Source organism: Mercurialis annua, linkage group LG3 (assembly GCF_937616625.2).
Source record: "Mercurialis annua linkage group LG3, ddMerAnnu1.2, whole genome shotgun sequence".
Classification (NCBI taxonomy): domain Eukaryota; kingdom Viridiplantae; phylum Streptophyta; class Magnoliopsida; order Malpighiales; family Euphorbiaceae; genus Mercurialis; species Mercurialis annua.
The window spans coordinates 66,984,046-67,007,604 of record NC_065572.1 but is presented as its reverse complement, the minus strand read 5'-3'; the positions used below and the strand labels follow the sequence as shown (position 1 = coordinate 67,007,604).

The 23,559-nt window shown below is 34.9% G+C and overlaps 4 protein-coding genes across 5 annotated transcripts; all 4 read right to left on the bottom strand.

Moving 5' to 3' along the window:
• Positions 1-2,133: 2,133 nt before the first annotated feature.
• Positions 2,134-6,586, bottom strand: LOC126673599 (HIPL1 protein-like). 2 transcript variants are annotated; one of them, XM_050367805.2, is made up of 8 exons: positions 6,440-6,586; positions 5,971-6,141; positions 5,716-5,876; positions 3,822-4,619; positions 3,519-3,744; positions 3,249-3,427; positions 2,738-2,979; positions 2,134-2,631 (listed from the first exon to the last, which is right to left on the bottom strand). In XM_050367805.2, the coding sequence occupies exons 2-8, from the start codon at positions 6,059-6,061 to the stop codon at positions 2,214-2,216; spliced, it is 2,115 nt and encodes a 704-aa protein (XP_050223762.1). In that variant the 5' UTR covers positions 6,062-6,141; positions 6,440-6,586; the 3' UTR covers positions 2,134-2,213. The 2 variants fall into 2 exon arrangements, with proteins under 2 accessions (XP_050223762.1, XP_050223761.1); XM_050367804.2 differs by lacking the exon at positions 6,440-6,586 and having other exon boundaries at positions 5,971-6,425.
• A 1,881-nt stretch (positions 6,587-8,467) lies between these two features.
• On the bottom strand, positions 8,468-13,806 carry LOC126673602 (protein EARLY FLOWERING 5). Its single transcript, XM_050367809.1, has 9 exons — positions 13,525-13,806; positions 13,122-13,215; positions 12,141-12,226; positions 11,717-11,766; positions 11,549-11,618; positions 11,386-11,467; positions 10,874-11,298; positions 9,834-10,340; positions 8,468-9,032 (listed from the first exon to the last, which is right to left on the bottom strand). Exons 1-9 carry the CDS (start codon positions 13,603-13,605, stop codon positions 8,820-8,822), a joined length of 1,608 nt encoding a protein of 535 aa, XP_050223766.1. The 5' UTR covers positions 13,606-13,806; the 3' UTR covers positions 8,468-8,819.
• Positions 13,807-14,505: 699 nt separating this feature from the next.
• On the bottom strand, positions 14,506-17,218 carry LOC126673601 (protein NUCLEAR FUSION DEFECTIVE 4-like). Its single transcript, XM_050367808.2, has 2 exons — positions 16,667-17,218; positions 14,506-16,021 (listed from the first exon to the last, which is right to left on the bottom strand). Exons 1-2 carry the CDS (start codon positions 17,138-17,140, stop codon positions 14,840-14,842), a joined length of 1,656 nt encoding a protein of 551 aa, XP_050223765.1. The 5' UTR covers positions 17,141-17,218; the 3' UTR covers positions 14,506-14,839.
• A 4,198-nt stretch (positions 17,219-21,416) lies between these two features.
• Positions 21,417-23,559, bottom strand: LOC126672890 (uncharacterized). The gene is made up of 2 exons (XM_050366839.2): positions 23,244-23,559; positions 21,417-22,515 (listed from the first exon to the last, which is right to left on the bottom strand). Exon 2 carries the CDS (start codon positions 22,506-22,508, stop codon positions 21,465-21,467), a length of 1,044 nt encoding a protein of 347 aa, XP_050222796.1. The 5' UTR covers positions 22,509-22,515; positions 23,244-23,559; the 3' UTR covers positions 21,417-21,464.

The window sequence follows — 23,559 nt, the reverse complement described above, 5'->3', positions numbered from 1 at the left end:
CTAGTTCTATTTAATGATTTTAATGTATACTATTTCATTCAATAATGACTCTTCAACTATAAAAATGGACTTAGACACTCCAATTCATAAATTTGAGCAAATCTTGAATCATTGTAGGAATGTACTTGAGGATGCAGCTGAGGCTAGGGGTGTAAATGAACCGAGCCGAGCCGAATTTTGTAGTGTTCATGTTGGGCTCGTTTAGCGAACAAGGTGTTCATGTTCGGTTCATGTTCAGTCGAGTTTTGAATGGAGTGTTCATGTTCGTTCGTTTAGATTTTATAGTGTTCATGTTCGGTTCATGTTCAGCTCGTGTTCGTTCGTTTAACCGCTAAACGAACAAGTTCGCGAACGAGCTCACGAACAAGCTCGATAAGTACTTAATGAGCTCGTCCACGAACAAGCTCGCGAGCGAGCTCGATAAGTACAAAACGAGCTCGTTCGCGAGGCCGCTCGTTTAGCAAATAAACCAACGAACACGAGCTGTTAAACAAACAAACACAAATATGAGCTGAATAAATAAAAAACAATACAACCGAGCTCGTTGACGAATATGAGCTTAATAAATTAGAAACATAATTATATAAATTAATTTAAATATTAATTAGTTCGCGAATACCTAATCGAGTTTTAAACGAGCTTGTTCGTGAACTATATACGAGCTCGTTCATGAACTTGTTCACAAACTCTTAATCGAGCTCTTTCACGAGCTTGTTCACGAACTCTTATTCGAGCTGTTCGTGAACGCAAACGAGTCGAACACCACTATATTCATGTTCAGCTCGTTTATATTAACGAACTTAAAATCAAACTCGAGCTCGGTTCGTTTAAAATACGAATGAACATGAACCCAACTCTTATCGAGCCGAACACCGAGCTGCTCGCGAACGGCTCGGTTCGTTTACACCCCTAGCTGAGGCCATTCAAATTTCAAAGTTGACATTGGATTATATAAATCATTGTCCACAAAATAAAATACATCCTACCATTGCAACTCAAATTATTTTGATACCTCAAAAGAGACTAATGCTATATATATTGTGTGCTGTTAATGGTCTACTCTATTTAGAAAATTAGTTAAGTTTATTTAATTTCTTAATTTTAAAAAATATTAGAAAAAAACAAATCAAAATTTATTATACACTATAATGAAATAGCTATAGTAATTAATATGAATATTTTTTATATTGTGCTATTTAACTAATACTTCATGTGTTTTAGCCCTTCAAGAATACAAACAAACTTTCATTTTGGATTGAATAGTTAAGCTGAAATATTAATTTAATCTTTTTTTTAGTTTTAATTTCTATTTTTATCGTTTGTTAATCATTATTAATAATTACTTTATCTAATAAAAAACAGTCAACTAATTTTTTTAAAATTTATTTGTAATACTATTTTTTTTATTTTGTATATACTATTGATTTTCATATCACTATTATTAGGAAGTTGAAAAAGTGATATTTTAAACTATTAAATTGCTGAAGTTGTGTAAACCTAAAGTAATTAATTTAAAATATAACGAAAAACGAATTAAAACGTCTAATATAACTAAGGATGGTAAAAATCAATTCAACAAAATTAACCAACCAATTTTGAAAGTTTAACTAAACTTTTTAGTTAATTCAGTGAGTTCGATTAATAAAAAGAGTTGGTTCGATTACGGTTAATAATTTTAAAATTTTGGTTAAATAAATTAATCAATTTTTTTATTTTAAATATTTTATTTATTTAACCGAGTGAACTAACTAATTTAGTCTATTTGGTTTTATAATTTTGAAATATTGGTTAATATAGTTAATTCAGTGTTTGGTTAAAAAAATCTATTAATTAGAATTTGCTCTATTTTTAAGGCCACTTGCTCACTCCTATATTAACTATAATTTTAAATTCTTGTGCAAAAAAATTTGCATATCAGTACAATATATGGAATGTATGGAGTATTAATTATCATTTAAATGACAAAAGGATTATATCTTTTAGCCAAAAAAAAAACAAAAAAAATCTTTAGGGACAAAGGAGTAGCTTTTGTTTTTCCACTATATACATCATGAAAGCTGTAGAATGGAATTTGCTAATATTGGATAATACTTCCAGGGTTGGTAATATGACATGCATGTTATAATAGCTTGATTTAACACACAAAAATTCCATTAAATAACAGTTAAAAACTGGAAAAAGATGTTCAAATTACACAGAGCTGTCATGAAATGCTAGATGACACCCAGCAAAAGCAGCAACAAAGAAGATAATATTACCACAATACTGTTATATGAATGATGTAAGTGGCTTGCATACGAAGGAGGTGTAGTAGTATTGGTAGTAGTAGCAGGGCTTGGGATTCTACCGGCGGTTGCGTTTTCTTTTGTGCAGGTGTATTTGCAGCGACTTGGCCGAACAACTCTATAAACACCGCTGCTGGCGAGGATGTACACGTCTTTCTTGTTGTCCTCTCCGAATGAGAAAATGTATCCCAAAGATGGAAGACTGCTTCCCGGAACAGATGTGCATTCTATGGGAGAATCTGTTGCACAGCTAAAAGGAATTTTCGTGCTCGTAAAGTTTCCACTATCTTCAGGTGTTTCCGCCCCTGCCCATAGCGCGCTTGCGTATAAATCTGCATACAAGTACCTGAAAATGTAGCAAAAATAGCAAAGATGCAGCCTTATTAGTCATTATGCATAGGACGATCGACTGATTTAGTCTTTAAAATGGACGATTGTGTGGATTTATATACCTTCCATACATGCACGGATCAGTATTTGAGCGATAAAAGTAGCCTCCGGTAATTGATGCTGATCCTTCATTATTGTTTACTTCAGAGTGATTATATCCCATAACAGGGAAAATTGGGGTTATGGAGTTTGCAGATGTATTTCCGCCAGGCGATGATGGAGCGTTATAAAGATAGGGGCCTTCATAAGTTCGCCATCCGTAGTTTCCCCCTTTTGTGACCACATCCACCTCTTCAAAAACATCCTGCAGAACAACAAACACATGATGCGTTACTACTTTTACAAGTTCACGAACTAACCGTGGAAATTTGGAATCCCCCACTTTTTTTTTTGTCAAGAGAATCCCCCACTTGGCAATTTCAAATTTTTGGCTTGTTATTTGAAGGACTATTACAACAGAATGTACATGATCTGAAATGTCCGTGTTAATTCGCCAAGTGATAATGAAATTTAAATAATGACAGCAGGGATTTAAGAGTATATCAGTACAGATTAACATTAACTGTCACTGACCTGCCCAACATCTGCACACATGAAGTAGGATGGTCTTTCGGAATCAAAGCTGCACCGCCAAGGATTTCTCATGCCTAATGCCCATATTTCTGGCAGTAAACCCTTGTCTTCTCTAAAAGGATTATCTTTAGGAATAGAATAGTTTCCCCATAGACCAAGCTTACTAATATCTTCTGCGCCTGTAGAAGTTCCAATACTATGAGCCATGCAACAAGGATTATAATCTCATTTGGAGAATTTCAATGGAAACGAGTCTACTCTGAAACTCACTTGGTATAGTGTCAACATCCAGCCGCATGATCTTTCCGAGCAATGATTTCTTGTTTTGTGAGAAATTGTAAGGATCACCTGAATTATCTGGTCCACCGCCGTCTCCCATCATGAAGTATAAATATCCATCTGTAGGTCCAAAGAGAATCTGTCCTCCATGATGAGCTGTGAACGGAAGGCCCATCGTAAATATCCTTCGTACTTCCGATGGTTTAGCAGTTGTTGCCTGGAAAATATCAAAAGTCAGTTGGAGTAATTGAAGTAAAATAGTACCACAAAATTACTATTGATCAGAGATTATACCGAGGAAGCATTAACCGCTGTATTGTTAGCACTATACTCCGCGATAACAGTATGATATTGACATGGCTGTGCGCCATTATCAGGAGGTAGCTTTGAGGGATCACAGTTCACGTCGGTATTACATGAACATCTTCCCATGCATCCTGGCCACCTGACCTTATCACAATTAAACGAAGCAAAGAACCGACCATTCTGTGCAAAGTCCGGATGAAATGCCATACCCATCATCCCAAATGCACTGCTAAAGTAAACTTCATCTGTTAGATCAATAAAAGGAGTAGACTCGTCGATTCCCATTGTTCCTCCAGATCCCTCCTCGGGAATAGTCGCCAACCAAACCTTACCTTGTTGGCTAGAGAAGAATGCACGGTTGGACCCATCGGGGTGAGCAACCATATTGAGATAAGATCCATTTCCAATTTTTTCAAGGCACAGACCATGTGGTGGAGTAGGTGATTCAGTGGCATTGAGTTTAACAGGTTCACCAGTAAAACAAACTGATCCATCCGTTGATGCTCCACCAAATGCTTCGCAAAAATCGGATTTTGACTGCCATAGGTCAGACAATGTCGTGATGTTGGAATTGACAGGTAATCCAGCTTGGCCTTTAAGTGAAGGTGCAAAAGGTGAATTTGATATAGACACATTTGAGCATGTATCCCATACTTTAGAGCAAAAGTCATTTACAGACTGGCCAGACTGGGATGAAGTTGCTGAAACCGTGGAATTGCAGAGAACAGGAACTGGCCGCGGAATAGAACTGATTGTAAATAGATCTGCTGAGAATGGATCACATCTCTGTAACCCCCAAAAATAAAGAAAATAACATTCTGAAAATTATTTCACTGTGATCTGATAGATAAGAACAGCATTTGTCATCCTACAGTAAAATGAAAAACACTGAAACGGAAAATGACAAAATAATATTTTACTAGAGTAGTCCATAAATATAGAGTTCAGAAAATTCAGAAGCGTTTTTGTTCCCGAAATGTAATACTGGAGAAGTTTTCGTACAACGTAGACTATGAGAAATATAATCAGCTAGGAATATGGATGTGCAGAAAGTGTTAAATGCACATCACGTAGCGACACCATATCAAGCCCCCTGCACTGAGGACTTGAAGTATCATGCTTCTTAAATCCTATATCATATTATGACGACATAAATATTGAGCTACTTGACCTCATTTTATAATGGCACCACATCAAGCCCCCCAAAGAGAACTTTCTGGTGATTACTTTAAACCCAAGGAAAAATTGATACTGAAGTGGCTAGCTTCATGATCAGGGTCCAGTTGCATTCATGTCTATCCATCTTTTAATTAGATAGATAGATCAAATAATTGCTAGTATAAACACAAGGCATCTTCAATTGTAATATGTACTAGAATAGCTTGCGATCCTTAGTTTTTGCTAAATCACTTAAGCTATATTTGCAAATATTGAGTCCAAAAAGATTAGGGAAAAAAAACTGCGATCCATAACAGCACCTCAACCTTTAAATCAACATTTATGGTTACATGGTTCATTCGAATACAAAATCCAATCCTGGAAATTTAGTATTCCACTTTTTTACAGCTCAACGCTTTGCACTAACATAAGTTCTGAGCTTTTGTCTTCTTCACCAACTGAACATCACCTAATAAACTAGTGCTAACACCCAAGCAGGTAATTACTCAACCTGGGTCACATTTAATAACTTAGTATGTGTTTTATGAAGAGTTAATCGACAACTAAATTGCACGGAAACTTCTTGAACACTATGTTCCTGCGTTTCATTTCCATTTTCGGAAAAGATTCTGAAACTCCAAATCTTTCTATTTATAAATTTTAACCTTGACCCTTTTCCGTTTTATAGGCTACATAGCTTGACAATATGGAAAAGAAATCTTACAGCGCAAACGATCGATTTCAAGAGAGAACCGCAGCCAGAATCGGAGATTTTCATGCGTCGAAATTGCTTCTGCAGCTGCATATCTTGTGTGGAACTGCAGCAAGTGCTTCCATTGTTGTAGGGGCAAAAACTCAGAGTGGTATTCAAGGTAAAAGGAGCCCCTGCATCAATTAATCAAAGAACAGAAATAAAATCAGTTTTTAACAAAATTGGAAAAGTTATAAACATTTAAGTCCCTGTAAGCTCAAAACCTACTTGAATTAGTGCACAACGGATGTGAAAATGAAGAATCAGGAAGCAGCAGCAAGTTCAAGAACAGAAAAGCAACAGCAAGAACTGTCCCCATCAAATCAAACTGACAAAAAAGCTTCCTTTTTAGTCTATCCCAAGATCATCTTCATCAGCAAAATCCTTGGCTTGTCATGCCTTTAAAAAGCAAAAATATAATCTTTAGTGGAGAAAACGTTTCAGGGTATTCAACATTCTTCCCACTAAACCACCAACTACTCTATTTCTTTAGTACCATTAATCAATCAATCTCTCTCATTAGTGGTTTATCTAAATCTAACTCTCATGAAAGTCAGCTTCCAGAAGGGAAAAAATACTTTTCAAATCCCTTTCCATCTCACTAAAGAAACAATCTTTATAGAAGTTCAAAATAGGGGTTTTGACATTTTTCAAATTCAGGTACAAAAAGACAAGGATTGATATAAAAAGATTGTACCTTTCAATCAAGGGTTGAGGCATTGAATGGGTAAGCAATTGTTGACTCCGCATCAACATTTTAAATGCAAAACTATAAGGTGGTTGAGAAACAAAGGTATCAACTTGCCTTTGCTTATTTGTCAAAAAGAAAAAAAGTTGCCTTTGCCCATCATACATCCCAAAATGGATAAATCTTGGTTGGTTCGTAAAATGTTGCGCAACGCTTATACTATTTAAGTTATAGTTCGTAAAAGTGCTAATACTGTTTGAGTTACAGGTCGTTGATCATCACATCTCAATTCGTAAAGATGATTTTTATGGTTTGACCGGTTTAAACCTTTGATTTTTAGTTTTAAAAGTATCAATCAGGTTCGGTTCTTATTAAAACTATGGTGATATGAAATTAAGAAAGTGACAAAGATATGATGGGCAAAATGTGAAAGAAAAAAACAATTTTTTTTAGATAATAAAGAAAAGGGATCTATCACATGCTAATAATTAAGGCCAGACAGACAACATTATCTGCTTTAAAAAGATGGTGGCAAATGGTTGCATTAGTTTAATGTAAGAGTAAGACAAGAACTGTAAAGAGAAGCTTCTTTTGCTCATTTCTTGAAAAAAAAAACAGTATTTTGTGTGATTAACAAGATTTACTAAACTCAGCTAACTTACCAAATGGCTTAAGGGCTAAAAAAATTGAGAGAAAATAAAATATATAAATTAGACACTAACAGTCGCGGAACCATTTCCAGGCAATGTCGTGCGTCCCTTCTGGTCGGAATTATTCGGAGATGTAAATTTCTTGTAGTATGGATTATAAACTTTTATTTTTTAACAGTTCACCCTTCTAATTAATTTTTTTGACTGCATCACTGCATATTAGTGTATGGTCAAATTGGCAGGTTGGCGATCCTTTGAAAGAGGGAAAAGCCGTTTTCATGTTGACCTTGGAAGAGTATAGTAGTTTTGACTAAGGCATCCAAAAATAAAAAAAAATAAAAAAAATTAATTTAAATCAATAAATTCATTTGATTCGGTCTGATAAAATTAAAATTAAATTTTTTGGTTTACTTTAATTTTAAACATAAAAATATTCAATTAAATTTTAATACAAACCAAAACCAAAGAATTTGGATTTAGACTGAATGGACATTTTTATTTAAGTGCTGCTATCAGTAAATTCTTTAGGCTGTCCACTGATTCTCTACTATACTATATCCAAACTATTACTTATGGTCAACTATTTTAGACTTACTTTTATATAATTCTAAAGTAGAATACCATCAGTATTATATCTCAAATAACAATCATTTATATGATAATCATTATTTTGTTTTCTTAGAACTTTAGCAGGAGCATAAAGGTTTAGCATTTTTTAAAAGAGTATTACTTGAGATTATTTTAAATAAATGTGGTTTTAGAAATATTTGAAACATTTGAGTAACCATTAAAATAAAAATATAAACACTATTTAAATCAAAATCTTTGTTTTTGTTATCAATTGAAATCAACTTTTTTTTTATAAATTTATCTAGATTTATTATAATCGTTGCTCAATTTAAATTTATGTAAAAAAATTACCTATGTGGTAATAATAATATATACTGAGTTTTTTAATTTTTGTTATATGTTTTGTATGTGATATATATTTTAAAATTTACCCATATAAAATTACGTGTATTCCTACGTAATTATTTTTCTATATGAATACAAATTGAGACATAATTATAACAAATTTTGAAATGAAATTTTAAAAAATAAAAACTCTGATTGTAAGTGATAAAGATATCGAAAGCTTGTTCTTATTGGAAAAATTACACAATTGTATCACAACTTTCTTTACAGGAAGATGAATTTTTGATATTTTTGATAAAATTATAATTGCAACTCAATTCGTATTTTTGATATTGAAAGATTAATAAAACGACTCCTTATTCTAAAGAAAATGTAAAAATCCATCCTCCTAAAAGAAAAAACTTGAATATCGTACAATTCCACTAGAGATTTAATATTTGTCTTGGCATAAAATTATTTACGACCATTATAATTTAGCTACAGCAGTAAATTTTTCAATATCAAGCAATTCCGGTGGAATTAGGAGGTTGTGAGTGTCTCGGTGCAAACAACACAACAAAAAATGAATGCCAGCAAATAATGAATTTCACATAGTACAGTTTCCACCTATATCTCAGGGTTAACATTCCCTATTGTCCACTGAGAAAAACAGCCCTCGACTCGACTCTCAGTCATTGAGATGTTTAAAATGAAGCAATGACAATAGAATGCAACTTCCTTGACACATCAAATGAAGATAAACCCAATAACAGTATCACTGCTCAATGCCTCGATCCATCATATTAGCCTGTACACTTTGTTGTCTCTTACCTTCAACTCCAATCTCACCCATCGAGTGCCCCGAGAGCTTTCATGTCCTCTAAAAATGCCGTGTATGAGTCATCAATGCTCTGACTCTTAGGCGCTGATGACGATTTAGCAGAGACTGGCTTCAAGGGGATAGGAGCAGCTGGCCTCGCTACTGCAGATGAAACTGTTGTCTTCGGCTTTGGTTTTGAGACTGCACTCTCTCTCCTTACCAGTACAGAAGCAGGAACCTGAAAGCAGAAGACAGCAGAAAAAAGTTGGGCTAAAATTTGTGATTATTATGAAATCAACTAGAAGGCTTGAATGTTACTGTTCCTACCAGTGAAAAGTTACTAGTGCTACACAGATACGGGAAAACAGAACACAAGTACAGCAAAACAGTGTTATTTAAAATTTCGTATGTTAAAAATGAAGTTTCTTATCCGAACCGCCAAGTTTCCGACACGTTTCCGAAATGGAAAATGTTGGTTGAATAAAGTGTCCGTGCTACTTGCTATATAATATGGCCGATTTCATAACTGGGTTCCTCTTTCCTTAAAATAAGCTTCAGTCTGATCAATTTTTCTGTTATATGTATATAAATTGATTAAATTGAATCATATTTTTCCCAGGCTTCCTCACAAGCTACAATGAACAGGCTTCTCTCGTGTTATGAACAGAAAACTAGGTCCAACATGTGCAAATGATCAACAAATATCCAATGCCTTCTTTCGAGTTATCTAGAAACTATTGGCTTAAAACATTTCATGGATACTCTTTGAAAAGCATAGTTATAGCAAAATGCAGGATTAAAGAGGTGAACTCCCAAAGAGAACATTAGAACAAATTCAGTCAACAAGACGTGTTGAAGTGTCAAACTAGTATAAAAAGACACATAAAAGAAAAAAAAATCAAAAACCCTTCCTTTTTCTTGATGCAGCTCCTACTGTTTTCATTATTCACTTTCTTTATCCAATAATTCTAGAGAGCAAGAGAAGAACAAAAACGAGAGAAGAGGATGCAATGTAAAATAATCAGAATGCTAAACTTACCATTTTTGTAAGTGCTTCATTGTGTTGTGCTAACGGCCTCTTAACAACAGTAGACGCAGCAGATTTGACATAAGATGGCCTTTGAGGAACAAATGGTCTCATTATGGCGTCCTCTTGTAAGGTAGGAGGAGGACCAGGTGGAAGGGGTGGCCTCATCATTGGGGGAAGACCATATGGTGGCCTTGGCATTAGTGACATCACTCCAGGAGGAGCTACTTGGCCAGGAAGTCCAAGAGGAGCTACTTGTGACCCCATATTTGGTGGAGGTGGAGGTGGGGGCAAATGCAATATCCCTGGGGGTAATAAATCAACCTGTAAATTGGGGATCAAAGTTGGCCCAGGAAATGGAGCCGGTTGCCGTGGAGGTGGTGGAGGAGGAACCAGTTTAGAATTATCATTTGTAGCTGTTGAATTGCTGTCATCAGCTCCGGATGAGCTACTTTCAGACTGAATATTTGCTGATTTCAGGGGCATTCCAAGCGGAGGTGGAGGGAGAACAGGATGTAACTGCATAGAAAAACGACAATACCGTTTTCTTACTAACAGCAATCATTTTTTTCCCTTTTAAATAAAACACGAGTTTAGGGAAAAGTTAAAGAATATTCTAAAGAGATATATCTCAAAGTTCTAGAAAATCACAAACTAGCTTCAAATATCAGCACTAGAGTCCACTTAAAATTTTAGACTGGACTTTTCTTCAAGTATACATTTATATTATTTTGCCCAAATTACTTTAACATTCTAAATTTTCATGTTTTAAGTTTAGTTCAGACTTCACATACAAACTGCACAAACTTTTTGGGTTGAAAACTCAAGTTAGGTGACTTTCAGTTTGAAACTTCAAAAAAGATAGATGACCAAATACATACTATTGTTTTTCGCGGTTAACCATGTACAGTCTATGCACATAGAATAAGCAAGCTCTTCATCACTTACGACGTGTAAGTTTGAATCAAAAGCTCATTCTGTGGAAAGTCTATGCCAGGCTTATGTTCCCTTTAAAGTGGGGGAAGTGCATAATCTGTGAAAGATAAACTTACCTGCACTGTATCTTTAGTGGATGGTGCATCTGGCAATGTAGATGAAATTTTGTCCCTTTCACTTTCATTAGTGCCAGGTGGAGGTGGCTGAATAGACTGTTGCAGCGGGGGAGGTGGTGGAAGTAAAATGTGACTTGCAACTTGATCCTTTGGTGGGGGCCCTGGGGGTGGCGGTGGTAGAGGTGGAGGGGGCAGTGGCATACCCAAGCCTGGTGCAGGAGGATTTGGTGGTGGAGGAAGCGGTGGAAGAGGCAAAGAAGCAGGTATCACAGTGTCGCCTCCAGGTTCCATGTTATTGCTATCTGGGAAAGGAGGAGGCGGTGGAGGCGGTGGTGGAGGCATTGTTAAAGCATCCTCAGACTCCATCCCTGAAGATGAAGCGGCACCACCAGAGGAACCAGCAGCAGATAAGGGGATCCTAGGCCCTGCATGTCAGAGTTAAAATCAATGTCAACACACTGAGCACACCAATCAGCAACATATTCAGAAAGGAAACGGAGAGAAAGAGAGACCTATAGAAGACTTATACATTGGAGGCTTTCCGGGTGGAGGGGCCCCAGTAGGATTTAATGTTGGGTGGAAATAGACAGAGTCCTGCAACCGCATAGCTGTTATATAAAAGGTGATAAAAAAATGAAATAGCACTAAACGAGGATTACATTTGGTAAGCCATACTTCGGGTTTAAGGTGCTTGGCTCTCTCTTCTTCTTCTGCAGATGTTCTTCTCCGAGGTGGACCCAAATGACTGCAATATAGAAGATAAATTACAGTTTGTTAGTAAAACAAAATTTTCAAATAAATAGATTTCAGCCAACAATATAAAGAACATAGAGGAAAAATTACCTGAACATGACTGGGGTCTCGCCCTTCTCTTTCATTTTGTCTTCATATTCCTGTCCAAAACATCAAAGGAAACAAATTATTGTCCTTGTAGCAAAAAAAAAAAAGTGCAAATGTCTAGCTTCCTTGTCAACTTTGTATTTGTAAATTTTTCCAGTGCAAGACGATGTAGGTCCATGGTTCTAGAAACAGAATGAATAATAATTCATAAAAAATGTGAATTGGAATATAGTCATCTCCCCAGGTTCAAGTACTTTAAAGGTGCTGACTATGTTGTCTGGCATTCTATCAGTACCTATCCTTATGAAGTATGATAGTGATGCAATTAAGAAAGATAACTTGTTTCAAATATATGATCAACCATGTATAGTCTTCTTTTCATATGCTAGGACGTCAAAAAGAAAGTAGTGAATATTCCGACTCTTACCCTTCTTTTTTTCATTACAAGGTTGAGTGTATCCTCGAGCTGTCTCTTCTTGTGTTTCCTTGCTTTGTCCAATGCACCATCGGCCTCTGCAACAATCAAAGAAAACAAAATCAAGTTTAACTATGAAACTGCTAGCATACCAGTCAAACCAGCTAGATTTGATTGTATACAAGAACAATTAGGCAATAGAAGTATAGTCCTAAAAAACCCAGAAACAAACGGCAGAAGGAACAAAAGTTGGAAATTTTGTTTATCTACACTAACTATTAGCAAAGGACATTTGCAACAGCCTGTAAATTTCTGAGGTTAGAAAAACAATTCAAAGACAGGGAATCCCATAACCAACACAGCCTATGAACAGCATTTAAATGGCCCACCCCCCTACACATAAACAATTTTGCAACGAAATAGTCATATGAATGTGACCAATGACAGCGAAATAGTTATTTATTTCTAGCCTTCTCAAATCAGCTACAGCCTACCACAGTTGCAACTCAAGAACAACCTATGACTAGCAGGTCAGGGCATCAACTCTGTGTTAAACAATAATCCATGGACATCAGTTGAGCTTATTTTTGCTCGGGTAGTATTGCATGGAACAAAAAGAACAGGAGAATTGGTTGGCATATTATAAGTGAATTGTAAAACTAGTTTAGAGTCATACTTCAGCTCCTTTTTTGAGGGAGTTGAAAATCCATTGTCAGAGAATTAAGCATTGCCTTTATTTTAGCTTTCCCTACTTCCATTTTCAACAAATGACTTACTTAGAACCCAATTGTATCAGCAACAACAAAAACCTGCCACTATTCTACTAAAAAGATAATACCAACTAAAAAAATGAAATAACCGAAACTCACAATCTCATTTCATATCAGCTCAAAATAACTTCTACTCATCCAACTATTTTCGTACATTCAAAACATCGAGAAAAAAACTGACCCGCAAAAAAAAATTATAGAGAAAAGAGGAGTATGAACTTACTCATCATTTCCAACTTATCAATCTGGTCCTTCAGCACATCAGGATCCTTCTTCAGAATGCCAACCTCCCTCACCTTTTTCCTTTCTTTTTTATTCTGTTTAATTCACCAACCCCAAACAAAAGCAATTCAGTCATCAAACTAACAATCAAATTTGCGAAAAATTAAAGCACTAAAAGACATGTACAATGATAACCACATTGACATAAAAATATTAAGTAATCAATAATAATAAAAAAATCCAATTCAAAATTATAAACCAAGTTTAACTGAAGTAAAGAATCACTAAATACTTCAAACCAAAGACCCAATACTTAAAAATTTAAACCCGTGATAATTTTCTCATAATTTGATGATATAGAAGTTAAAATCAATTAAAAAAGGAACCAAATAATTTAAAATTACCCGTTTAAGTTCCTTCTTGCGAAGCTCCTTACGATAGGCATCTGTAGGGTTCATAACCTTGCCTCCTTTCGTCGTCTTCATCTTTTACTAATTAAAGATAACAATTTGCACTCTCTTCAATCTTTCAATTTATCTGAGTTTTCTCAAGAATGGATCATTTCAAAATATTTATGGCACAAAAATAATAACGATAATGATTATTAGAATTCCCAAATTCTAGGTCTACTCATTGAAGAAATTGAAACCCTTTATTGCTTCGTTTTAAATTGGACGCCAATTATCACATCTAAAGTAAACAAATTAATATTTACCGGTTACTCCCTAAAGTTTCAGCTATTTCTGTTAAAAGCTGGGCCTTTCAGTCAGGAAGGAGACTGACGACGGTATTCTTTGGAATGTTTTGGGCTTGGAAGAGGCCCACTGATTGTTCTCATAACAGAATCTACCGAATCTCTTAACTTTTAATATTAAAATTGTTTTCAAATACATTTATAGATGCCTTCTACAATTAGTTTATCTTTTTAGAAATAATATTAGATAGAACAAAATAATGATAGAAAAGGCTCATGTATATATATTCCAGGGTTATTAACACTGTTAAAATGGACCAATAACCTATAAATATAAGCGTTCAGCAACATTATGTTAAGGTGGTGTATTCAATTCCTCCCAAAAACGTTACCTCCCCTATAATAAAAAAAACACTATTTAGATGGATTTCTACCTGATCAATTGTAAGTTGCACATTAAATTTTGTTAATTTGATTTTACTATGTGTCATATTTAATTTTGTATTAATCATGTCGTGTATAAATTGAGAGTGTAAAAATCAAACCAAACCAAAATACTGAACCAATAAATTCGGTTCGATTTTTGAACAGAAAAATTCAATTAAATTAAGTGCAAAGCAGAAAAGCATAACCAAACCACAAAATCGACCAAATTTAAATTAATGAAAAAACAACTTAAACATTCGCTTAATTTATAAAAAACAAAGAATTGATTCCTTAAAATTCTGAAAATAGCACAAGTCGGAATATCTTGGATATGTATATGCTACTATTAGCATATGGATTATACATTGAAAATGTGAGCAAAAGCTTATATGAATAATATCTACACCATTTATACACACCCATTAGAACAAGAGTAGTGCATGACAAACTTCAAACAGAAAACCGAGCACTATTCATTTACCTCTCATGGTCTTGAAGGTACTTTGTCTAATCACAACTCTCGTTAAACCTTTTTATCCTATAGCACAACAACAGAGCAACAAGAGCTCCAAATCTTCAGCGATTACCTTTCACGGTCTTTAAGAATGATGCACGCGTCTAAGCACGACCGTCTGATAGAACCTTCTCGTCCTATAGAACAACAGGAGTGCAACAAGAACTCCAAAGAAAGCAACAGATGCCATTATCAGAAACGACAGCATGAAGCAGCGAGTTCCATAGCATACGTTATGTTTTCCCGCTGTTGCCTTATCATAAATGTAACCGATGACTCTTACAGAGAAAGTATATGATCCGATAGGACTGGCTATGGCAATCGTATTAAATATGGTACCCATATGACCCACTCCGAATATCTCAGATGTAATGGTAGGCATCAATGACCATTGTGATCCATATGAAATGCCTACAAGGATTGAACCCACATACAGGTTTTTAGTAAATCCCGAGGCGATAACTATGTGACCAATGGCTAAGGTTGCTAAAGTAATAGCCATAAACAATGGCCTTGCCCAGCCGCCTCTGTGCAGGAAGATATCCGACACAAATCCAGCTCCAAAACGACCAAGAAAATTCCATATGCTACACAATGAAACCAAAGAATTTCTCTCAATTGTTGTGTAACCAAGTGATTCTCCAACTTGACTGATATTGTTTATTGTCGCCAGCCCAGATCCTAATCCACAGAACATAGCAACAAACAACAACCAGAAATTAACAGTACAAACCGCTTGGAAGAGGTTCAGGTCTTCGCCATCTGACAAACTTATGTGATTAGCAGGAGCAATTGCTTCTTGATCCTCGCTGCTAGATAGAGCATGATAATCCGTATCATCCTCTTCTACAGGAAGTTTTGAAGAGATCGGTGATTTCGGTTTGTAACCCCTCTCTTCCAGTAATGCTTGTGCATATCGATCAGAGCTTTCCCTCACGGCTCTCGTTGCAATTCCAAGAGGTGAGCTAAGGAGAAGCAACAAGCCTGCAAACATAACTATGTGTATCCACAAAGAAAAATCAAAGATGTTCTGGAAAATGATAAGGATCATGAGATAAGTAGCAGTGGCGAGAGCTACTCCAGAGAATGCATTCAAGTGTTTCTTGTCATCTTTTGAATTTGTATCGTAATTTCTCACCAAAGTCATGAGCAACAGAGTCACGACTGTTGGTGTCAGTGCAAGTAGTAGAAGGAAAGTTGTAGGATCACCCTTGCACGCTGTGTGATAGAATTGAATAAGTATTGCTCCACTCAAACCAAGGAAGCCCTGAACATAAAAGTAAAAATTGCATTTCTTTAACCTTATACGCGACATACTTTGAGAAACACCATAACTAGATGATACCGAGCAAATTAAATTTTAATAAATCCAAGATTCTCAAAAAACGGTACAAAAATCCATTTGAAACTTCCAGCAAACCTATATAGAACGGACAATTATATAACACTTTGATTTAGCTAACACTAATTGTTCCACACGTAACAATCACTAAATTAAGAGCAAATTCACGAACATCGCTTTGAAATAGCATCATGTTTGGTTCATAGAATGAAACAACATGGAATGAAATAGCTATTCTATACTTTTTCTCAAAGGAATGTTTATTTCATAAAATCATGGAACGGTTTTTATTCCATTAAACAAAGTACTAAAATATAGCTTTTCTATGCTTATAGCTATCCTGTTCCGGACGTATTTCATGAACCAAACATAATGTTTTTGAACAACCGAAAATCCAATCTTTTCCTTTATTGACTTTTGTGTACTACCCAAAACCCAACACAAAAAACTTAATCCAAACCTTAAACATCAATCAACCACCAGACATGAGACAACGATAAAATTAAACCCAAAATACAGAAATTCAGACTAATACAAAGTAAAATCAAAGATATTTATAGGTTAATTTACCTTCATAATACCAACAATGGTCCCGCCATAATCACGAAAATTATGAACACCACTAACAACATTAGCCGTATTAAAAAAGGTCTGCGCGTGAGCCGCCATCCACATAAACAAACACATAACAGCCACCGGCGGCCGCGGAATCAACCCAACAACACTGGCCCACATCATGAAATACCCGATAAAGCACTGTATTGCTCCGGCAGCGTGAACCACCCATGGAGACCCGAATACGCCGAGCCATCGGCGGTTACGGTCGAGGGTGACGGCGGAATAGAGGAGGCCGGAGATGATACCGGCGTTGGCGCCGATGTCTTTGAAAACGGAGACGGTGTCGAGAGTTTGTTGGCTGTAGTTTTGGGAGGATTTGAGAATGGGAGAGTAGATGCCGAAGGTGTAGGAGGAACCGCTACTGCACTGAATCCATATGCTGGCCACTGTTGCTATCCATTTTGATTTTAGCACCTCTTTTTCCATTTCTTTAATTTTTTTCTGTGACTTTTCTTGTGTTTTACAGGTGGTTTTTTTGTGAGAGTTTGTGATTTAATTTAGAGAATTTATAAAATACACTCTATTTATATTATTATTAAAAAGTATTTTTAAAAAAGTAAATCTTTTTTACTTCTTTTATTTTTCAACTATTTAAATTTATTCTAAAAGTTATTTTATTACTGTTATAAACTTAACGATAATATAGATAATGCTTATAGACTAAACTAATTAATAATTAGTGATCACTCAATAATGCAACAAGAGAGCAAATATTTAGGAGGAATTTTACTTCTTTTATGAGTATTTTCAATTGTGAAATTTACATGGATGGAAACCTATTTATAGGCAATTTCACCCACCATGTAATTAATGCATTTACATACATGTCAAAAATGGAGGGTTGAAATTTTTTCACCTAATTGGATAGGTAATTTTGTCATACACCATATTCACATTATATTCATAACACTCCCCCTTGGATGACAAAATGTTTGTTCCAAAGTACGCTATGTCGTACTGCCTCATTAAAAACCTCACTAAAGAAAAACCCAATGGGATAAAAACTTTAGTTAGGGAAAAAGAGTGCAGTGCGTAATTTCTCCCCCTCATTGCAACATAGATTATCCTTCATGTATTTCGCAGATGGCGCATTCCAATATTATGAACATGTTTTCTAAATGTTGCTGTAGGAAGTGCCTTCGTGAAGAGATCAGATGAATTGTTATTTGATTGAACATACTGGATGTCAATTTCTTGATTCTTTATGAGTTCTTGAGTGTATGAAAAGAATTTTGGAGGTATATGTTTGGTTCTGTCACTCTTGACGTATCCTTCCTTGATTTGTGCTATACATGCAGCATTATCTTCGTATAGAATAGTTGGACTCATATGGACTGGAAAACCACAAGATTCTTGAATGTGTTGTGTTATTGATCTAAGCCACACACATTCCCTACTTGCTTCATGTAATGCAATAAGTTCAGCATGATTTGAGGAAGTGGCTACAATTGTTTGTTTCTGTGACCGCCAAGAAATTGCAGTACCTCCACTTGTAAATACATATCCAGTTTGAGACTTAACCTTATGAGGATCAGACAAATAACCTGCATCTGCATAACCAATCAATTCTAGATTTGAATCGTTAGAATAAAATAAACCAAGATCAGTGCTTCCACGAAGATAACGTAATATATGTTTGATTCCATTCCAATGTCTCTTCGTGGGAGCTGAACTGAATCTTGCCAATAAATTGACAGAAAAGGATATGTCAGGACGAGTGCAATTAGCGAGATACATAAGTGCTCCAATTGCACTGAGATATGGTACTTCAGGACCAAGAATGTCCTCATTTTCTCCACAAGGACGAAATGGATCAGTTTCAACATTCAGTGATCGATTAACCATAGGAGTACTTAAAGGATTTGCTTTATCCATACCAAAACGTTTTAAGATCTTTTCTATATAATTTGACTGATGCACTAATACACCATTGTGCATATGTTCAATTTGTAAACCAAGACAATATTTGGTTTTTCCAAGATCTTTCATTTCAAATTCTTCCTTTAAGTTCACACTTGCTTCATTGATCTCACTGTCTGTTCCAATAATATTTAAATCGTCAACATAAACAGCTATAATCACAAATCCGGATGTTGATTTCTTGATAAAAACACATGGGCAAATAAGGTTATTCACATAGCCTTTATTTATCAAATAATCGCTTAAACGATTATACCACATGCGTCCTGATTGTTTTAACCCATACAAAGATCTTTGCAATTTGATTGAATACATTTCTTTGGGTTTTCTATTTAATGCTTCAGGCATTTTAAATCCTTCAGGGACCTTAATATAAATATCGCTATCTAGCGATCCATACAAGTATGCTGTTACAACATCCATGAGACGCATTTCTAATTTCTTAGAAACTGCAAGACTGATCAAATATCGAAATGTAATTGCATCCATGACAGGAGAATATGTTTCATCATAATCAATTCCAGGTCTTTGAGAAAAGCCTTGAGCAACAAGTCTAGCTTTATATCTTGTGATTTCATTTTTCTCATTTCGTTTTCGTACAAAGACCCATTTGTAACCTACCGGGTTCACATCTTTAGGTGTGAGGACAACAGGTCCAAACACACTTCTCTTGTTAAGAGATTCTAATTCAACTTGCATAGCGTCTTTCCATTTATCCCAATCATGTCTATTTTGACATTCAATAACCGATCTCGGTTCGGGATCCTCATTTCCATTTATGATATCACATGCAACAGCATAAGAGAAAATTTCGTCAATATTTTCCATTGTGTCTCGATTCCACACAATCTTTGAATTATTGTAATTAATTGAGATTTCTTCTTTATTCTCATTTGTATCCTCTTCTGGGGTACTGTCTTGATTAATTACATTCATATCCTCTTCTGGGGCATTGCCTTGGTTAACCTCATTTATTTCCTCTTCTGGAGTATTTTCTTTATCTTGTGTTTCTTCAGGAACACCTTTCTCTTTGCTAGCATGATCGAGATTGTCTGCTCCTTTTCTTTTCCGAGGATTTTTATTTTTTGAACCGATCGGTCTTCCACGCTTCTGGCGTGTCTTTGATTCATGAGCGACTTTATTTTCAGAATTCTCTTTTGGAATCTCAACTCTAGCAGGGGCATTAACTGCTGGTATATATGATTTAGTCACTCTTTTTGTATCTGTAAATGCATCAGGTAATTGATTTGCAACAGCTTGCAAATGCACAATCTTTTGAACTTCTGTTTCACATTGTTTTGTGCAAGGATCAAGATGCAATAATGAAGGTTCACACCATGCAATATTTTTATCTGATTGTTTATTTTCTCCCCCTAGTGGTGGGAACTCTTCTTCATTAAAATGACAATCGGCGAAACGTGCTGTAAAAACATCACCTGTTAAAGGTTCAAGATACCTAATTATGGATGCAGACACATAACCAACGTATATTCCCAATCTTCTTTGAGGACCCATTTTTGTGCGTTGTGGTGGTGCAATTGGCACGTATACAGCACAACCAAAAATTCTAAGATGGGCAATATTTGGTTCTTGACCAAATGCTAATTGTAATGGGGAGTATTTATGATATGCACTAGGTCTAACACGAATTAATGATGCAGCATGTAATATAGCATGTCCCCATATAGAGATAGGTAGCTTAGTTCTCATCATTAATGGTCTAGCAATAAGCTGAAGGCGCTTAATTAGAGATTCAGCTAAACCATTTTGTGTATGTACGTGTGCAACAGGATGCTCAACTGTGATTCCAATAGACATGCAATAATCATTGAATGTTTGAGATGTGAATTCACCAGCATTATCAAGTCTTACCCTTTTAATTGTGTAATCAGGAAATTGAACACGCAATTTAATAATTTGAGCAAGAAATCTTGCAAATGCAACATTGCGAGTTGATAATAAACAAACATGTGACCATCTGCTGGATGCGTCAATCAATACCATAAAGTATCTGAATGGTCCACATGGTGGATGAATTGGCCCACATATATCACCTTGAATTCTTTCAAGAAATAAAGGTGATTCATTTTCAATTTTAGCCGGTGAAGGTCTCACAATTAATTTTCCAATAGAACAAGCTGTACATGACATATTACTTACTTGGGGAATTTTTTCACCTTTCAATGGATGTCCTTGTGCACTGTCAATTATTCTCCGCATCATTATTGATCCTGGATGACCCAATCTTTCATGCCATAATTTTAGTATTGAAGCATCGCAATACTTTTTCTTTTCAGCCATATGTGACTCGACCACATTTATATATGTATAATATAAACCAGAAGAAAATGTGGGTAATTTTTCAATTACATGTTTCTTACCTGAAACATTTGTTGTAATATGAAGATATTCCATATTATCATCATTTTCTGTCTCAATATGAAATTTATTCAGACGAATATCTTTAAAACTTAACAAGTTTCTTTGAGACTTGGGGGAAAATAATGCTTCATTAATGGTAAGTATAGTTCCCCCTTGTAATAGAATAATAGCTCTTCCGGAGCCTTCAATTAATTTTACCTTACCAGATATTGTACTGACATTTGTCTGACATCTTTTAAGATTTGAAAAATATTTTTGGTGTTTGAGTATAGTGTGGGTTGTCGCACTATCCACAAGGCATATGTCTTCATTACTGAACTTGGACGAAACAATATGCTGAGAATTATCCATATGCTTCTTAATTCAAACAAAGAAAAATTCACCATAAGAAATTATAGAATAACATAACAATACATAAGTAAATAAAAACATTACAATACATGCTGGATTAGTTTTCATTATTATTGTTCTCAAGAAAATCAGAAACATCTAAATGTGTCATGTCTATAGAGTCATTATGCATCAGACTGTGGTCAAAATCATCATCAGAAACAAAATTTGTTTCTATATTCTTTCCATTTTCCTTGAGGGAAGCTTGGTAAAGCTCAACAAGATGTTTGGGCGTACGACAGGTACGCGACCAATGCCCAGTCATGCCACATCGATAACATTTACTATCGACATTTTTCACTTGATGTTTGTATTGTCCACTGTTCTTGTTTTCTTGTTTCTCCTCTTTCTTATCCCACTTCTGGTGGTGAATCTTATGCTTAAAGGAGTTATTATGACCGATATGGTTGTAATTATTTCCACCTCGACCATAACCATGACCACGACCACGACCATGGCCACGACCACGACCACGACCACGAGGAGATCTATATGCGCTCGCATTTACTTCAGGAAATGGAGCAGAACCAGTGGGTCGTGCCGCATGATTTTTCATTAACAGCTCGTTATTCTGCTCAGCCACTAGAAGGCAAGAAATCAGCTCTGAATATTTCTTAAAGCCTTTCTCACGATACTGCTGCTGGAGTACCACATTAGATGCATGAAAAGTGGAAAATGTTTTTTCTAATAAATCTTCATCAGTAATTGTTTCTCCACACAATTTTAGCTTTGAGCTAATTCGGAATATTGCAGAATTGTATTCACTAACACTTTTAAAATCCTGCAATCTTAAATGCATCCAGTCATAACGAGCTTTTGGAAGAATTACAGTCTTTTGATGGTCGAAGCGTTCTTTTAAACTATTCCAGAGAACAAGTGGATTATCTTCACTGAGATATTCATTTTTTAATCCTTCATCAAGATGATGGCGAAGGAAGATCATTGCTTTTGCACGATCTTGAGTAGAGGCATTATTTCCCTCTTTAATAGTGTCCTCATGACCTGAGGCTTGCAGATGTATTTTTGCATCTAGTATCCATGACAGATAATTTTTTCCAGATACATCAAGTGCCGTAAATTCAAGCTTTGTAAGGTTTGACATGATTAAACTATCACATGAAAAATAAATATAATTAGAAGTAATATTTATTTATGCGATAAAAACATAGAAATAATAATCATTTATTTTCAAGATTAAACAAACAAGTACAACCATCATATTTTGGCTTATAAATATGCATAATCAACAATTATTGCAGCAACTAATAAAGGTAGAACAATAAATACAAAAATACCTAAATATAAATAAAATTCTTTCCACGGAAGATTAAATATACCAATGAGTATTAAACTAAGTAACATAATAATAATAATCCAAAATAGCTTCATTTTTGAATTTTTGAAGATTAAGAGATGAAAAATTGTGTAGTGAAAATAAATAGTAAAGTGAGTATATATAGAGAAAAATATAGCCGTTTTATTACCGTTATATAGCCGTTTGTTACCGTTATGTAGCCGTTAGGTTATTTTTTTTTTGAATAAAATTATTTAGATGAAGACAACAATGAATTAAATTAATTATGATATAAAAATATGTATATTTATACTAATAGTGCCAACTAAATAAAATCGTTTATAGCAAGGGGATTACCACTCAAGCATCAACGATTAAAATTAAAGTATCAAATGATTATTTATAGGAGGCTTAGCCTTCCATATAAAAATTAATAACATAGATATAAACATAATAAATTAAATATTAAGCAAATAAAATTTGTAGGAGGTATAACCTTCCATTAATTAAATAATTAGACAAGTATTAAGGTTAGAGATTTACCTTTGAAATACTTTACCGAATTTTCTTGGATTAGGGAATCGTAAACTAATAGAACGATCGTGCTGATAACGTGTTATAAACTTAACGATAATATAGATAATGCTTATAGACTAAACTAATTAATAATTAGTGATCACTCAATAATGCAACAAGAGAGCAAATATTTAGGAGGAATTTTACTTCTTTTATGAGTATTTTCAATTGTGAAATTTACATGGATGGAAACCTATTTATAGGCAATTTCACCCACCATGTAATTAATGCATTTACATACATGTCAAAAATGGAGGGTTGAAATTTTTTCACCTAATTGGAT

What these genes read in the sequence shown, in the direction of transcription:
- LOC126672890 (XM_050366839.2), bottom strand. Translation starts at nt 22,508, where the DNA reads ATGTCAAACCTTACAAAGCTTGAATTTACGGCACTTGATGTATCTGGA.
- LOC126673599 (XM_050367805.2), bottom strand. Translation starts at nt 6,061, where the DNA reads ATGGGGACAGTTCTTGCTGTTGCTTTTCTGTTCTTGAACTTGCTGCTG. An exon ending in CAGCGGTTAATGCTTCCTCG is followed by an intron (nt 3,745 to 3,821) that starts GTATAATCTCTG and finishes GATATTTTCCAG; the next exon opens with GCAACAACTGCTAAACCATC. An exon ending in TGTGTGCAGATGTTGGGCAG is followed by an intron (nt 2,980 to 3,248) that starts GTCAGTGACAGT and finishes GTTGTTCTGCAG; the next exon opens with GATGTTTTTGAAGAGGTGGA.
- LOC126673601 (XM_050367808.2), bottom strand. Translation starts at nt 17,140, where the DNA reads ATGGAAAAAGAGGTGCTAAAATCAAAATGGATAGCAACAGTGGCCAGC. An exon ending in CCATTGTTGGTATTATGAAG is followed by an intron (nt 16,022 to 16,666) that starts GTAAATTAACCT and finishes TTTTATGTTCAG; the next exon opens with GGCTTCCTTGGTTTGAGTGG.
- LOC126673602 (XM_050367809.1), bottom strand. Translation starts at nt 13,605, where the DNA reads ATGAAGACGACGAAAGGAGGCAAGGTTATGAACCCTACAGATGCCTAT. An exon ending in CCAAGCACCTTAAACCCGAA is followed by an intron (nt 11,468 to 11,548) that starts GTATGGCTTACC and finishes ATGCGGTTGCAG; the next exon opens with GACTCTGTCTATTTCCACCC. An exon ending in ATGAAGCACTTACAAAAATG is followed by an intron (nt 9,033 to 9,833) that starts GTAAGTTTAGCA and finishes TTCTGCTTTCAG; the next exon opens with GTTCCTGCTTCTGTACTGGT.